At 43.5% G+C, this 18,066-nt stretch overlaps 1 protein-coding gene across 2 annotated transcripts in view; it reads right to left on the bottom strand.

Moving 5' to 3' along the window:
• Positions 1-3,902: 3,902 nt before the first annotated feature.
• The window catches only part of LOC132828244 (26S proteasome non-ATPase regulatory subunit 13-like), a 39,785-nt gene continuing 25,621 nt past the window's right edge, over positions 3,903-18,066 (bottom strand). Inside the window, exons 9-13 of one of the 2 annotated variants that reach the window (XM_060845209.1) lie at positions 17,434-17,577; positions 15,300-15,362; positions 6,796-6,876; positions 5,823-5,939; positions 3,903-4,161 (exon numbers count right to left, since the gene is read on the bottom strand). In XM_060845209.1, the coding sequence (XP_060701192.1) occupies positions 4,066-4,161; positions 5,823-5,939; positions 6,796-6,876; positions 15,300-15,362; positions 17,434-17,577 (501 nt within the window). In that variant the 3' untranslated portion in view covers positions 3,903-4,065. The remainder of the gene's footprint in view (positions 4,162-5,822; positions 5,940-6,795; positions 6,877-15,299; positions 15,363-17,433; positions 17,578-18,066) is intronic. The other variant, XM_060845210.1, reaches the window with a different exon arrangement.

Genomic DNA, 18,066 nt, shown 5'->3' with positions numbered 1-18,066 from the left:
AAAGATTGGAAGTATTTATCTCTTTAATTCATCCAGTATATTCACAAGTTTGATGTTCTAGCTTTATTTCTTTAGTTTTCTACTTTAATACTAAGACAATTGTAGTGCTGAATTGTATAACTTACTTTATTTTCTGCGACTAAGATTTTGTACCTAGGTACTTCAGAACCAAGATGGCACCACGTGGCAACATTGTAAACTCTTCACTTTTTCTTGTACGCCATATTTGAGTACACGTGACAATATAATCCAAACCTAAAACTCTCTTTTACTTACTGGTTCTGCTGATCAAGAGACCTCATTATCACAGCTGCAGTACAAGGGAATCATTGTGATGTTTTTTTCTCAGAACCCACCCCCATGGCGTCTTCCCATGCAATTGCAGATCACACTTGCCAGTTTACATCTTCCTCCTCACTCTCCGAGGTCCCCAATGAAGAGCAACTTACTTGTGCTTCTTTCAGCCTAGAGAGTCGACTGTCTTTGCTGCTCAGACTGCGGCCAGCCCTCTACATTGGCAAGACCAAACATCAACTGGGTGATTGCTTTATGGAACACCTCTGCTGCATCTCTAAGAATAAGCCAGACCCTCCAGTTGCTTGTCATTTGCTCGGAGCACCTCAGCAACCATTGTACTTGCTCTTTTGCCCCTTTGTCAACAACATAAAACTAATCACCTTCTAATTCTGAAGTAGTCATAGATCTTTAAACTTTTAGGTTTAAAATGCTTAGGAAGACGGAGACAGATTTAGACATTGGATTTGGATCTGCTCAGGCTTGGAGGGCCAAAGGGCCTGTCCCTGGGCTGTAAACTTTCTTTGATTTTTACTCTGTTTCTCTCCACAGATGCAGAAGTTCAGAGTTCTTCCAACATACCTTGCTAGGACACTCTTTTGACTAAGCAAGGTATAAGGACTTTGTTTCTTTCCAAAGAAATCTTCACTGTGAGAAGCATAGCAGGTTGAGAGATGAACTTACAGAAGTTCCCGACTCAGGCGACTGACTGTGTGGAGTTTGCACGTTCTCCCCGTGTCTGCGTGGGTTTCCTCCGGGTGCTCCAGTTTCCTCCCACAGTCCAAAGATGTGCGGGTCAGGTGAATTGGCTATGCTAAATTGCCCGTAGCATTAGATAATGGGGTAAATGTAGGGGTATGGGTGGGTTGCGCTTTGGCGGGTCGGTGTGGACTTGTTGGGCCGAAGGGCCTGTTTCCACACTGTAAGTAATCTAATCTAATCAAAAGTTTACAAAATAATGGAGGACATAGATAGGGTTAATGGTCGTCACCTTTTCCCCTAGGATAGCAGATTTCAAGATGAGGGGGCACATCTTTAAGACAGGAAGAGAGAGTTTAAAAAGTCATGAGGGGCAAATCTTCTTCACAGTTGGTGTGAGGGATGAGTTTCCTGAGGAAACAATACTAACTTTTAAAAGACATTTGGATAAGTAAATGAATAGGAAAGGTTTGGAGGGATATGGGCCAGAAGCAAGTAGGTGGGACTAGTTTAGACAAAAGGATCTGTTTCCGTACTATGAGACTCTACCCTGGATCAAGTTTTGGGCACTGCTTTGAAAACTTTTTTGTAATAGAAATTGGAAATTCTGCACGTCCCATTAACTCTCAAGATTGAAACTTTTGGGTTTCATTGTCAGAAGATCCCAATGATGGACAGCTCGTCATTAAAATGGAAGGAGCAAATTACTGCAGATGCTGGAATCTGAACTGAAAACAAAAGAAAAATGCTGGCGATCACAGCAGGTCAGTCAGCATCCATGGGGAGAGAAGCAAGCTGATGTTCTGAGTCTAGATGAGTCTTCAGCTTGACTTGAAAAGTTAGCTTGCTTTCTCATGCGTGGATGCTGCCAGACTTACTGTGAACTCCAGCATTTTTTTGGTTTGCAGTTCTTTAAATGTGTAGTTTAGTAACTGCACTGTTGCAATGTTTGCTAATAGGTTAGCTTTCTGAGCATTCACTTATTAATGAGCATTTACAGTTGCTATATACACAGTCATATCACAATAAGTTTAGCTGCTTGCCACCATAAATAGGGACAGTCAAAGTGATAACTTATTCAAAAAAATGAAACTCAAGAGAATCACTGGACTTGGATGGGGTTGATTCCTCAGGAGAAAGCAAGGACAGCAGGTGCCGGAGATCAGAGTCAAAAAGCGTATGGTGCTGGAAAAGCTGGTCAGGCAGCATCTGAAAAGCAGGAGTGTCTTCATCAGGAATGATGGGGAGCTCAAGGGAGCTGAAAGATAAATGGGAGGGGCTGGGGCTGGGAAGGTAGCTGGGAATGTGATAGCGTTCAGTGTGTTGGTTATGAAGTAAACACAGGAAAACTTGGCAGGTTGCTAGTTATTTTTCCCAGTCTTTTGACTGGTATCGCACTCTCAGATATTTCCGTCATTTTAATGAGTGGGACTCCTCCAATATCAACATTTGCATAATATTGGAGGTTTGACAGATCACGGTGATTTTATTTTGAAACATGAAGCACCCATCTTTGTATTCATAAAAACAGTTGGAACAAATGACCCAATTAGTGGGCAGCACGGTGGCACAGTGGTTAGCACTGCTGCCTCACAGCGCCAGGGACCTGGGTTCAATTCCTGCCTCAGGTGACTGTTCTCCCAGTGTCTGCGTGGGTTTCCTCCGGGTGCTCCGGTTTCCTCCCACAGTCCAAGGATGTGGGGGTCAGGTGAATTGGCTATGCTAAATTGCCTGCAGTGTTAGGTAGGGGGTAAATGTAGGGGTATTTGTGGGTCGGTGTGGACCTTTTGGGCCGAAGGGCCTGTTTCCACACTGTAAGTAATCTAATCGAATATCGCTCTTTCTGGAGACTATTCAACTTGGCAGGAAGAATAGGAAATCAGAACTTTTTAACCTGGACACCGACTGTAGTGTTGCAGTATCGAGAGATTCAGGTGTCTGTGCATGAATCATGTAAAGAGTTAAAGGTACAGCTTGTAATTAGGAAGGCAAGCGGAATGCTGACTTTTATTGGAAAAGGCTGGAGTATAAGTATAGGGAAACTGTGTTACAAACGTAGAGCTCTGGTGAGATCAAACTTAGAGCATACCACAGATTTGGCCATCCTACTTGAAGAATATACTTACGAGAGCATTCCACAGATAGTTCACTGTATTGATCCCAGAGGAGAGATGAACTTATTAAGCGGCACGGTGGCTCAGTGGTTAGCACTGCTGCCTTACAGCACCAGGGCCCCACATTCGATTCCAGCCTCGGGAGTTTGTACATTCGCCCCATCTCTGCGTGGGTTTCCTCCGGGTGCTCTGGTGTCCCCCCCTCAGTCCAAAGATGTGCAGGTCAGGTGAATTGGCCATAGTGTTAGGTGCATCAGTTAGAGGAAATAGGTCTGGGTGGATTACTTTTTGGAGGATCAGTGTGGACGTGTTGGGCCGAAGAGCCTAATCTAAAATATACAGGGTCCTGCTTTAGGAGGTACCAAGACAAAGCTTTCATTCATGGGGGACAATTACAACTACAGGACACAGTTCCAAAGTTAAGAAGCTCTCATCTAGGGCTGACAAGGTGAGGAACTACTTCTTTCAGAGGATTATTAATCTTTGGAATTATGTAGCCAGACAGTCTGCAGGCCAATCATTCAACACAAAAGAGTAAGAGAGAATGAGAGGAGTGTGATAGAGGAAGAGAAAACAAACAGGCAAGAAAGTGTAGTTTAGACTACAATTGGATTAGACACAATCTTATTATACGTCAGAGCAAACTCAAGGAGCCAAATAGCCCACTCCTGTCCCTGGACCTTGAGTATTTTCCGAACTAGATCCAGGACTGCTTGGGATAGAAACGCAACTTGCAAAATGCACTGTCACAACATTTATAACATGAACAATGGAAACACATTGATTCAACAAATCTCATGTCCTGTGTAAACACACAAAAGTATATAGGTTTATTTAAATTTCACAAGGAAATAACAGGGTTAACTTGCTTTTGCAGCAAAAACATTAGAACAGATTATTTTTTTAACATCAGCATCAACAATCACAAACTCAAATCACATGTGAAGGCAGTGGGGTTTCAGCCAAGAACCTCATGCGCATGGTCTTCAACGAGGATGGAAATATTCTTCACATCAGCACACCAGGCCTCCAGCCGCTCCTTCATACCAGATACCTAAAGGTTCAATTATACCCTCACATACTAAATACAACCAGGAATCATCAGGAAACACCATCTCACATGAAGACAGTCTAAACAGATACTGGAATGCGTTGAAATGATGTTTCCCATGGCTGTGGCTTAAGATTCACTGTAAAATACTGATTATAGATTTTACTGTCTGTAAATATACAGACAACATAGAGAATGACAGAGGCACGTGCCCAGAAATGTGACATTAACTTACTAATGGAACTTCAGTTATGTTAAATAATGAGCTTAAGTTAACTTCTACACCACAAAGACTTCTTCACAAATTTACTACCCAAGTGTCACTGGTTAGTTGTGAATGAGCCGAGTAAGCATTGCTGGTTAGTTGTGAATGGCCGAGTGAGCATTGCCGGTTAGTTGTGAATGTGCTGAGTGAGCGTTGCTGGTTAGTTGTGAACATGCCGAGCGAACGTTGCTGGTTAGTTGTGAACATGCTGAGCGAACGTTGCTGGTTAGTTGTGAACACGCTGAGCGAACGTTGTGAACGCGTCGAGTGAGCGTTGCTGGTTAGTTGTGAATGCTCCAGTGGTATTAAGGCCATATCTTTTTCTTATTTTTGTTTGTGGTTGAAATGAGGAAAGGTCTGATTTGAAAACCAAAGAAATTTAGAAATGAATGCTGCACTTTTTAAGTTGCATACAACTCTTAGGAAAGCAATCAAAGGTCATTCAGGGTTAAATGCTGGCTAAAGGAAGTGCATTAGTTCCATCTAAACAAGATGGCTTTTGTTTAACAACTCTGCCTGAGCACAACATTGATATTGTCAGCTTGAATTATGTGTTGGAGTCTTTGAACGCAAGACTTCCTGATTGGAACTGAGAGCTGCCACTGAATCAGAGTTGACCCTTTAAGTTCTGACTCTCCTTTATTCTGTATGTGTTGGGCTAACAGATAGCTCATAACATCAGCTTTAAACAAAAGTTAGGAACTTCCATATTTTAACTTTATGTACAGATACCTAAATTTAACAGTGAAATTCATCTAACCCAATCCCGTAATGAGTGAATGCTGTCAGCTTAGGACTCACTAAGTGACTTTGCAAATCTATTCTTAAGCCAATTCTTTTTGAAGAAAAGACATTGTCACACTGTGTTATCTCAAGCAGATCATTCAAGCCACTGAGCAAATCCTTTCAATCTTGTAACCAGGCTCAATTGCTTCTTTTACAATAAGACAACACAAGAACAGTTAATATTTTCAAATCCAGTGACCCGTTTTCAGAATGACATGGTGTTTGTTTTCTCAATACAGATGTCACAGAGTTTCTCCGGCAATTTCTGTTTCTGTTTCAGATTTCCAACTTTGGCAATTCTTTTCTTTTATGATGGTCTATTCAACTCCTCAAACCTGTATGGCTAATTAGATCATGACTTCTCTGTACCTCATCTCCAATTCTCTGTTTTCTTCTACACCCTGGTCAACCTTGCTTAACAACTATGTATCCATCCCAATCTCTGAAATTTCAATTGATATTGCTATCCAGAATGTTGGGGTAAGGGACTGCAAATTTTCACTACCGTGTGGAAAACGTGCTTCCTAATTGGTGTGCTTCAATCTAAAAAAAAGCAACAAGCTAATGCTTGTTTTTGTGTAACCATGAAAGTGGACATTGTTTGATGACTTACCTGTTGCAAGTCCATGACCCGTGGCTGAACCCAGGTCATGTGAACTTTATGGTCCACCTCATCAATGCTCCCTTTCACCAGGCCTGCAGACAACGCTTTCATCACCAGCATTTCAACCTGACAGAACAGAACAGAACAAGAACTAAAATGGTATGTGAACTGCCCCATATCAACCAGCTAACAATCCCACCTTCACAGACTGCCCACTCAGATCAATTCTCCCCCGTGCAGTAACAGGCAAAGAGCCACAACTTGGAGGTGGAGAAGAGGGTGGTGCAATGGATCAGTTGCTGGCAAGCTAGTTGATCTCTCCATTAAAGTGAAGGAAAGAACAAGGTTATGTTCCAATGGGAGTTTACAGGAGATATAAGGAGTGAAATGGTTAAATCTCATCCCCATTAATCTCATTGCTGTTTCGGCTATAAGTCAAAAGAATAAAATTCCAAAGATGTCAGAAATTCTGTGCGGTTCTGTCAGGCAGATGAGTTCTCATCTCGACACTAGCTGAGGAAGAAGCTAATTAAATACAGATGTACAAGAGATAAGCAATCCTGCAATGAGTAAAGAGAACTGGCCAAAGCTGGAGGCTTTTTGGTTATGAACTGTTATTCAATAGAGCTAATTTCATCAACATCTTACAGTTTCCTCTACATTTGATGGAGTGTAACCTTGGTATTCAATGGGTACTAGCAAAGAGCACCTGTCAATGCTGAAACCTTGTGGTTCCCACACTGGGAGTTTCCCTGCAAACATGTAGAAACTTGGAGGAAATGGCAGAAGAACGATTTAGTCGTCCAGGTTGTTTACATGCTAACTTCAGTTATACATTTCAAACACAAAAGAAGGGGAGATGTTGGAGCCCTTTGCAATTGGGTTTCACTATGACTGGGTGAGAGAGAAAGGACTGGACAGGGTTTCACCAGAGAACAGCCTCTGTGCAAGCAGCAACTTAACAAATCATCTTCAAACTCACCTCACTGACGGATACCTTGGCCTGGTGGGATACTTCCTGAAATGTCATCTGCCGGTGGTTTGCTGGTCTTGTAAACACCATCTCAGAAACACAAAGAATTTCAATGAAAACAATAGAAGGAACTGTGACAACAAAAACTAGCCGATTAGATTATTTTGGTAATACACACTTTGGACTGGTGGCAGCTTAATCAATGGGTGGCCCCTTGCATTGTATACTTCTCCATTATCCAATCACCCAGTTTTGTCTTTTATTGCTTTCAATGGAAAAGAAGAATTCAGCATGATGTATGTGGGAAGGGGGGTGGGAAAGAGAGAAAACTCTACAACTGCTACCTGCCCTACCCAAACAGCAATATACTTCCACACTAACAAAATAGAGAGGTTGCTGGAAACCTGAGACAAACCATTAGTGCTGGAAATACTCAGCAGGTAAACAGCATCTGCTGAGAGAGAAACAGAGTTTACACTTTACAGTAATGACAGAACTGATGAAACACTCTCCTGAAATGTTAACTTCGCTAGCTTCATTGCAAAAGACCAGAGTTCAGTAAGGGCAGCGAGGTTCAGAAAATAATCTAGACACAAATCACAGGATGAGAGATCCCTTTGTAACCAATTACAGATCTGATTAATATGGTGAGCAGTTGGTCACTTGCGATTTCAAGGGCTTAGACTGCTCAGGCTTTCCTGACAGTTATCATTAATTCTGGAACATTTTAAAATCACAGCAATCAATTAATTTGCAAAAGTATTAAGAAACGGTGTTCCTTCAAATAAACAATCTCCCTCAGTGAACTGTGAAATGTACAATGGGATCAATGTGCTGTCTTCTATTCAGATTAGTAGCTTAAAGCAGGACTAAACCTTTAACAGCTAACACAGCAATTGTAACCTCCCTGGCTTCTCAATCAGTTAAAAACCAGTAGGATTGTTTGCTTTAATAAAATGACTCAAACCTTGCTCAGGAATCATACCACTGGCCTTGCTGCTTTCAAGCACAATCACGGGTTAGGAGATAGTAAAATTACTTGGCATAGTGGGGCAGCATGGTGGCTCAGTGGTTAGCACTGCTGCCTCACACACCAGGGTCCCACGTTCGTTTCCAGCCTCGGGTGACTGTGTGGAGTTTGCACATTCTTCCAGTGTCTGTGTGGGTTTCCTCCGGGTGCTCCGGTTTCCTCCCACAGTCCAAAGATGTGCAGACCAGGTGAATTGGCCATGCTAAGTTGCCCGTAACCTTAGGTGCATTAGTAAGAGGGAAATGGGTCTGGGGGGTTACTCTTCAGAGGGACAGTGTGGACTTGTTGGTGCTGAAGGGCTTGATCCCACCCTGTAGGGAATCTAATCTAGTGCCAGATGATGGGAGCCTGCTTTTAACCTATGCTCAGGGATGTTGCTTAGCAGCAGCCGCCAACTGGGAGACACAGAAAGAAAACTGGTAGACGCTTTAGACCAAGGTCACTTACATACCCTCTTAGAGGCCAAACAACTCAATATTATCAAGTGTGGTAAAAGGCCCTCAATAAAATCTAAACGTTCTAAAATAGTTTGCTGCATTTGGGCATTGGTGGTCTTGCTAGCCTTCCCTTGAGAAGCAGTTTAATATGACTAAGGGACTTCCTAGCCCACTTTCACAGTCGATCATATGAAGGCCATAAGAGATAGAAGTAAAATTAGGCCACTCAGCCCATGAAGTCTGCTCTGCCTTTTGATCATGGATGATATGTTTCTCAAACCTCTTCTCCAACCTTCTCATAACATTTGATGCCCTTACTAATCAAGAATCTATCTCTATCATAAATACATTCAATGACTTGGTCTCCACAGACTCAGTATCCTGTGGCTGAAGAAATTCCTCATCTCAGTTCTAAAGGGTCGCCCCTTCACTCGGAGGCAGTGCCCTCAGGTCCTTGTTTCTCCTACCAGTGAAAACATCTTCTCCATATCCACTCTATCAAGGTTTCTCAATATTCTGTAAGCTTTAACAAGATCTCCCTCAAACCTCATCTTCTAAACTCCACTGAGTACAGACCGAAAGTCCTCAACCGCTCATCATATCGCCAATGTTAAGCTTCCAAGCTTCTGTGACCCCCTCCAAGGCCAGCACATCTTTCCATCGATACAAGGCTCAAACCTGCTCACAATATTCCAAATGCAATCTGACCAGAGCCTCACACAGCCTCAGCAGTACATCTCTGCTCATATATTCTTGCTCTCTTTAAGCGAATGCTAACACTGCACTTTCTTCCTAACTGCCAATTGAACTTATATGTTAACCATAAGAGAATCCTGAACTAAGACTCCTAAGTCCCTTTGTGCTTCAGATTTACAAAGCTTTTCCCCATTTAGAAAAACTCCACACCTGTCCTCTTCCTACCAAAGTGCATAATACACTTTCCCACATTGCATTCCATCTGCCATACCTTTACTCACTCTCCCCTAGCATGTCCAAGTCTTTCTGCAGCCTCCATGCCTCCTTAACACTACCTGTTGTGAATGCTCCAGTGGTATTAAGGCCATATCTTTTTCTTATTTTTGTTTGTGGTTGCAATGAGGAAAAGTCTGATTTGAAAACCAAGGAAATTTAGAAAGGAATGCTGCACTACCTGTCCCTCCACCCATCTATTTGTGTAATCTGCAAATTTAGCAACAATGCTCTGAGTTCCTTTGTTCAGATTGTTAATGTACAACATGAATAGCTTGATTTCAACACTGTCCCCTGTGAAATTCCATTAAGACACTGGCTGCCATCTTAAAAAAGACTCTTACCCCTACTTTCTGCCTTCTGCAAGTCAGTAAATCTTCTATATATGTCAGTACCTTGCCCCAAAACCATGGGCTGTCATATCTTAGTAAGCTTCTCACTGTGTGGCCTTCTGGAAATCCAAATGGATCATGGCCACTGGCTGTCCTTTAACTTGCTCAATAGAATTCCTTGAGGAGCTAACACCTTTGTCAGGCACGACCACTTCTTGAAGACATCGTGCCCTACTTTACCATGCACTTCCAAGTATTCCACAATCTTGTCGCTAATAAGAAATCTAAACTCTTACCAATGACTGAGCTCAGGCTAATCAGCTTCCTGTCTTCTGTCTCCCACCCTTAAGCAGGGGTGTTACACTGGTCATTTTCCAGTTCTCCGGGACCCTCGCTGACGTCTGAAAGATCACCACAAATGCCTTCACTATCTTCCCAGCTATCGCCTTCAGGACATTGGAGTGTAAAGTCCAGTTGACTTAACCACCTTTCAGCTTCCTCAGCACCTTCGCCTTAGAGCTGGCCACTGCACTCACCTCTGCCCCAATTCACTGATATGCTACTGGTGTCTTCCGTGAAGAACTGATGCAAAATACATATTCAGTTCCTCTGCCATTTCTGTTCTCTGAGTATTTCTCCAGCCTCATTTTCCAGTCCACTCTTGCTGCTCGCTTATCTTTTCGATAACTAATGCAATCTTCTTTTATATTAATAGCTAGCTTACCCTCAGAGTTCATCTTTTCCCTTCTCATTGCTTTTTTAGTTGTCATCTACTTTAAAGGCTTCCTAATCCCCCAGCTTCCCACTAAAAGTTAAAAAGTAGGACCTCAGAGGTAATAATCCCAGAATTGCTACCAGTGCCACGTGCTAGTCAGAGTAGAAATGAAAGACTAGGCAGGATGAATGCGTGGCTTGATGGTGCAGGAGGGAGGGGTTCAGATTTTTGGGACATTGGGACCGGTTCTGGGGGAGGTGGGACTATTACAAATTGGACAGTCTACACTGGGGGCAGACTGGAACCAATGTCCTTGGAGGTGCTTTTGCTAAGGCTGATGGGGAGGGTTTAAACTAATGTGGCAGGGGGATGGGATCCAAATGAAGGGGTTAGTGGACAGTAAGGAGGTAGTAGCTAAAGCCTGCAAGGAACTGCATAATGAAGTCAGTGTGACTAAGGGGAAGAATAGGCAGGGAGCAGCCAACGAATGCAAAGGGGTTGGTGGTCTGAAGTGCATTTGTTTTAATGCAAGTAGTTTATTAGGGAAGGCAGATAAACTTAGGGCTTGGATTAGAACCTAGGAGTATGATGTTATTAATATTACTGAGAATTGTTTGAGGCAAGGGCATGATTGGCAACTAAATATCCCAGGATATGGATGCTTCAGGCAGGATAGGGAGGAAGGTAAAAGGTGGGACTAGATTGGGTTGGGATATCTGGTCGGCATGGACGGATTGGACTGAAGGGTCTGTTTCCATGCTGTACATCTCTATGACTCTGAGTGGAGGAGTTGCATTACTGGTCAGAGAGGATGTTACAGCTGTGCTGAAAGAGGGCAGTATGGGGGGGCTCGAGCAGGGAGGCAATAAGAGCAGAGCTCAGAAATAGGAAGGGTGCGGTAATGATGCTGGGGCTGTACTACAGACCTCCCAACAGCAAGCATGAGAGAGAAGTACAAATATGCAAACAGATAATGGAAAGATATCAGAGCAACAGAGTGGTGGTGATAGAAGATTTTAATTTAGAGGTCTAGATGGAGTAGAATTTGTAAGGAGGATCCAGGAGGGTTTTCTAGAGCAGTATGTAAATAGTCCAACTCGGGAAGGGGCCATAATGGACCTGATGTTGGGGAATGAGCCCGGCCAGATGGTTGAAGTTTCGGTTGGGGATTACTTTGGGAATAGTGATCACAGTTCTGTAAGTTTTAGAATACTTATGGACAAAGAGGAGAGAGTGGTCCTAAAGGAAGAGTGCTAAGTCGGGGAAAGGCCAACTATAGCAAAAATTCGGTAGGAGCTGGGGAATGTGGACAGGGAGCAGCTGTCTGAAGGTAAATCCACATTTCATATGGGGGAGACCTTTAAAGAGAGGTTGATTAGAGTGCAGGACAGACATGTCCCTGTGAAAATGAGGGTTAGAAACGGCAAGATTAGGAACCATGGATGACCGGTGAAATTGTGAGACTAGCTAAGAGGAAAAAGGAAGCATACATAAGGTCTAGGTGACTGAAGGCAGACAAAGCTTTGGAAGAATATTGGGAATGTAGGACCAACCTGAAACAAGGAATTAATGGGTCATGAAATATCTTTAGCAAACAGAGTTAAGGAAAATCCCAAAGCCTTTTATTCATATATAAGGAGCAAGAAGGTAACTAGGGAAAGGGTTGGCCCACTGAAGGACAAAGGAGAGAAGTTATGCATGCAGTCAGAGAAAATGGGTGAGATTCTTAATGAGTACTTTGCATCGGTATTCCCAGAGCTGAAAGACATGCCGGATGCTGAGGTTAGGGATAGAGGTTTGTTTATTCTAGGTCAAGCTGGCATAAGGAGGGAGGAAATGTTGGGTATTCTAAAAGACATTAACGTGGACAGGTTCTGAGGTCCAGATGGGATCTATCCCAGTTTATCGAGGGAAGCAAGAGAGTAAATAGCTGGGGTCTTACTAGATATCCTAACAGCATCCTTGAATATGGGTAAGGTCCTGGAGGACTGGAGAATTGTTAATGTTAGCCCCTTGTTTAAGGAGGGTGGCAGGGATAATCCAGACGATTATAGACCAGTGAGCCTGACATCAGTGGGAGGGAAGCTGCTGGAGAAGATACTCAGGGATACAATCTATTCCCATTTGGAAGAAAATGGGCTGATCTGTTATAGGATACATGCTTTTGTGCAGGAAAGGTCTTAATAGAATTCTTTAAGGGATTGACAAAGTTGATTGAGGAGGGATGGGCTGTAGATGTATTATACATGGACTTTAGTAAGGCATTTGATAAGGTTCCCTATGGTAGGCTGATGGAGAAATAAGTCACATGGGGTCCAGGATATGCTAGATGGATAGAGAAAGGGTTGGGCACCAGGAGACACAGTAGTAGTGGAAGGGAGTTTCTTAAAATGGAGAACTGTGAGCAGTGGTGTTCCACAGGGATCAGTGCTGGGACCACTGTTGATTGTGATATACATAAATGATCTGGAGGAAGGCAGAGGTGGTCTGATTAGCAAGTTTTCAGTTGACATGAAGACTGATGGAATAGCAGACAGTGAAGGAGACTGCCAGAGAATGCAACAGAATATAGATATATTGGAGAGTTGGGTGGAGAAATGGCAGATGGAGTTCAGTCTGGGCAAATGTGAGATGATGCATTTTTGAAGATTCAGTTTAAAAGTTTATACTGTAAATGAAAGAACCCTGTGGAAAATTGATATACAGAAAGATCTGGGAGCTCAGGGACCATGAAGGTGGCAATGCAGATCAATAGAGTGGTCAAGGTGGCATATGACATGCTTTCCTTCATTGGACGGGGTATCGAGTACACGTGTTGGCAGGTCATGTTACAGTTGTATAAGACATTCACTTGGCCGCATTTAGAATACTGTGTCCAGTTCTGGTCGCCACATTACCGAAAGGATGTGTCTGCTTTGGGGAGAATGCAGAGGAAGTTCACCAGGATGTTGTCTGATCTAGAGGATGCTAGCTATGAGGAGAAGTCAAGTAGATTAGGATTATTTTCATTAGAATGACAGAGGTGGAGGGGGAACAGTTTGAGGTCTACAAAATCATGAGGGGTATAGACAGGGTGGATAGCACTGTCCCCCAGGGGTTCATTCACCTTATGCTCCCTGATCAGTCTGCCTTATTACACATTAAACCCACAACTCGGCTCCCTAGTGGGCTCTACTCACAAGTTGCTGCAAAGGTCCATCATTCATAACTTCCTTTTCTTGGGACCTGCTGTCACCCTGATTTTCCTCGTCCACCTGCATACTGAAGTCCCCTGTAAGTACTGGAAAAGTGTCTTTCTCACACCTTTTCTATCTCCTGATTTACTTCTTGCCCCACATCCTGACTACTGCTAGGAGGTCTCTGCATTTCTCCAAACAGGGGCTTTCTTTTGCAGTTCCTCAACTCTACCTCCACAGATACTGCACCTTCTGACTCCATCTTTCTTGTTTTTCATTTCATTTTTTCCTGAGGTATCCATGCCCCCTCCGCCCGTTTTTTCGATTGGACATGTATCCTTAGATCCAGCCCCGATTCCTTTGCCGCCACAAGAGTGATACCTATTGCACCCACTAATTTCAATCTGTGCTATAAACACATTTACCTTATTTCGCATATGGTGCATATTTAAATACAACATCTCAGTCCTTGCCTTCTTTCTTATCTTTGTCCATTCACCTGCTTTGCCTGAAGATAGATTCCGGACTCTTTCAATGCTCTCTGTGCCCAATTACTTGCTCTGGAAATTTTAACAACCCCTTTGCATCCCTCCCCCAATTAAACTGGTTTAAAATCTTGTATCCTCAATTTATCTCTATTTGTGCAATTGTGCATTAAGATACAAAGTTTTTAAGTTTGTGTATTATCGGGTTTCCCTGCACTTTTATTGTTCCTTGATACAATAAAACATTCACGCATTCTGTCTCTTCCATTTATTGTCTGATTACAAACAATCCCATCACTAACCTGCAATTCTACCTTCTCCTTCACCTTTGAGTTTAGGATTTTCAAGCCTGGATTCATGTTCTCAAACAACTAAAGTGAGGCTCCAGACTGCCAGTCCGGGGCTCCAGACTGCCAGTCCGGGGCTCCAGACTGCCAGTCCGGGGCTCCAGACTGCCAGTCCGGGGCTCCAGACTGCCAGTCCGGGGCTCCAGACTGCCAGTCCGGGGCTCCAGACTGCCAGTCCGGGGCTCCAGACTGCCAGTCCGGGGCTCCAGACTGCCAGTCCGGGGCTCCAGACTGCCAGTCCGGGGCTCCAGACTGCCAGTCCGGGGCTCCAGACTGCCAGTCCGGGGCTCCAGACTGCCAGTCCGGGGCTCCAGACTGCCAGTCCGGGGCTCCAGACTGCCAGTCCGGGGCTCCAGACTGCCAGTCCGGGGCTCCAGACTGCCAGTCCGGGGCTCCAGACTGCCAGTCCGGGGCTCCAGACTGCCAGTCCGGGGCTCCAGACTGCCAGTCCGGGGCTCCAGACTGCCAGTCCGGGGCTCCAGACTGCCAGTCCGGGGCTCCAGACTGCCAGTCCGGGGCTCCAGACTGCCAGTCCGGGGCTCCAGACTGCCAGTCCGGGGCTCCAGACTGCCAGTCCGGGGCTCCAGACTGCCAGTCCGGGGCTCCAGACTGCCAGTCCGGGGCTCCAGACTGCCAGTCCGGGGCTCCAGACTGCCAGTCCGGGGCTCCAGACTGCCAGTCCGGGGCTCCAGACTGCCAGTCCGGGGCTCCAGACTGCCAGTCCGGGGCTCCAGACTGCCAGTCCAATTACATATCAACTATATTAAAGTATAGCAATGATACTGGCAAAAAAGAACAGTTGCAGGTAAGTCTTACTTTGAAAGATGTGAATACATATACGTGCAGAAATAGACCATTCAGTCCCTCAAACCTGTTCTCTGTTCAATAAGACTGAACATTAATATCAAATTCTAACTTGAAAATCCTAGAAAGTGCTTATTGCATTAACTATCAGCCTGCTCTTCATTCACCAGATCACATTCACTTCATTACCACAACAATTTGGTAGCTGCAAAATTTACCTCCATCAGGCACAGCAGTTGCAGTTTCTCTTTCAATCGCTGTTCATTATTGGCCAGATCAGACTGCCAGAGAAGGAAAACTAAATTAGTGCCTACGTCACTATTACACACGGCAAGAACGGACACAAGGTTTGGCTCGGCTGGGCCAGTTCTTCCCCAGCCTGCTTGGATAATTAAACAATATTCTGATTTCATTTCAGTGAGTCAATCCAAGGAACACACACTTGGTCTCCCTGTGTCCAAGTTGCGAGAATTTCCTTACAGTTTGAGTTTCTCTTTCCTTCACTGCTTACTGCTTCAGGCAAACAGTTCTACAATAAGTAAGTTACTTTACTGAGCCAACACAACTTTCAAGACTACTCATAGCTGAGAAAGAGATATAATTAACAAGGTTATCTTTGGATGGAGGTTTGCTCACTGAGCTGGAAGGTTTGTTTTCAGACGTTTTGTCACCAACTCGGTAATTTCTTCAGTAAGCCTCTGGATGAAGCTTTCTATTTAAATGTTTGAGTTTTCTTGGATAGGTAATGTCATTTCCTGTGGTGACATCATTTCCTGCTCTTTTTCTCAGGTGGTGGTAAATGTGTTTGTCAACAAACACATTGACTTGGATGCCATTTACCACTCTGAGAAAGAGAACAGGAAATGACATCACCATAGAAAATATTGTCACAACTGGAAATGATATCACAGACCCCAAGAAAATGCAAACATTTAAACAGAAAGTGGGCTACACCACTGGTGCTTCATCCAGAGGCTCACTGAAGAAGTTACTGAGTTGGTGACGAAACGTCTGAAAACAAACCTCCTAGCTCAGCGAGCAACCTACAGCCAGAGCCTCAACCTGAGCTACAAATCTTTTCAAAGCTTGTTAAGGTCATTTTGTTCTTTGGTTGAAAACGTTCTTTCATGCAGTAGAATATCTGACCCATATCCTCTTTAATAAATGCTACCTACTTTCATTTTTGTCATAGACTAGACAGTGGTATCATTCTCACCAGACCAAGGAGGGGCTAATTTGAAACTTCAGACAATCCCAGGAAGTGAAGTCTGGAATGCTGATTCTGAAAGCGGGATTGAAATCCAGCAAAATCCATGGTGGGTGCTGATGGAATACTGACACCCTATCCAGATTGTGTGTTTTTGAAATTAGTACAGCACTAAACTTGCCCCCCCTCCCACCCTCCAATCTCAGCTATGGTAAGGAGAGAGCCATTGCCTTGGAAAAGAATCCTGAGAATCCTTCTATTACTTCAACATGCTCTCCAAATGAAGACTGGGAAAACATGAAAATTTCCACATCATTACATATTTCTTCCATGCCTCAGCCCACCAGCTACTGAAGGCCTCAATCATGTTTTTGTAAACCAACTCTACTATTGCAGGCTACTCTCCCACCCTGAAAATTCTTCTCCAAACTTCAGTATATTCTGCTGCCCATAACCTGATTCATACCAAGGTGCCTCCCCTCAACACAGCCAATTATTTGCCAGGGGTTAATCGTAACAAAGACTCCAGCAGATTCCACTTTCATTCATCTGCCATAAACTTGCACTTCCAGATTATAAACCAAACTCTGGAAATTATTTTTGTGCTAGCCTAGAGGTGACTAGGTCTGCCACTTTGAACTCCTGCTGGCTCACTCAGTACCAGTGATCAAGTTGGAAATTTACCTAGCCCACATGGATCAGAACCACATTTAGCTCCATGAGACATCACAGCAGTTGCTGTGTCACTGATTCTTGCTCATACTGTCAAAGATCCTTTTCCCCTAAGACCAGCTCATCAGCAATTTTTCCACACCCAAAGACAAAGTGCACCAATTTAAATGTTTGACACATAACATGGTAACGAATGGGTGCCATATCTGCCTTTTTAACAATAAATTTCTGCCCATCTCAGTGCACAAATATATTTACTCTACTGATTCGGGTGTAATCACTCCAGTGCCAAAATAGCTGATAAAATGGACCCTATATGTACAGAATTCATTTACCAAGTCTCTCTGTCCACAGTCTGTTGGTTCTAATCAAGTCATTCAATAAAGATTTCACTAACCTACATTATATAAATCATGCTGCAATTCACAGTTACTCAGCTAAGTATTACTGAATGATAGGAAAATTTCACATGCCTGAGCTCCCCAGTAGGTTTTCAGACAGAAGAAGGTCTCCACATCTCCACTATTGAAAGCGTACAGAGTATCAATCAACCATTGGTTTTCTGTATCACGCAACGAATCCAGGATTGGGTGCATCAGCTGAAAAGAATGAAGTAGCTGTATCACCACAATAAACAGAGGAAAGACATTATTCTATGTAGAAGTAATACATATCCACACATTGCTAGGTGATCATCATAGTTAGTGTCAGAGGATATCTGAAATCGTCAACAACTTTCAAATATACAACGACATTTGACTGTTACTGCTCCAGTAAAATGCACTTGAAGCAAACTTTAAAATAAAAGCAAACTACTGGAAACTTGAAACAAAAAGTATTGGAGAAAATTCAGCAAGGCTGGCAGGATCTGTGGAGAGAGAATTCAAAATGAGTTTTTTTCCCCCCAAATGAAGAGAGATGGAAATGCAATAGGCTTTGCACTATGGAATAATCTGAGGAACAAGAGGAGCAGAAAGGAAAGTCAAGCAAGGTTATGGGGCAGGAACAAAAGACAAAGGGAACATTAAAGGTTCTAAAAGAAGGAATAAAGCATTGGCCCAGTGTATGTATTAAGAAAGTTCAGCTTAAATGCAAAGCAAAGCATG

The sequence above is a fragment of the Hemiscyllium ocellatum genome, chromosome 26 (genome assembly GCF_020745735.1).
Source record: "Hemiscyllium ocellatum isolate sHemOce1 chromosome 26, sHemOce1.pat.X.cur, whole genome shotgun sequence".
Taxonomy (NCBI): domain Eukaryota; kingdom Metazoa; phylum Chordata; class Chondrichthyes; order Orectolobiformes; family Hemiscylliidae; genus Hemiscyllium; species Hemiscyllium ocellatum.
The sequence above is the reverse complement of the archived record's forward strand: the minus strand, read 5'-3'. Positions and strand labels throughout refer to the sequence as shown.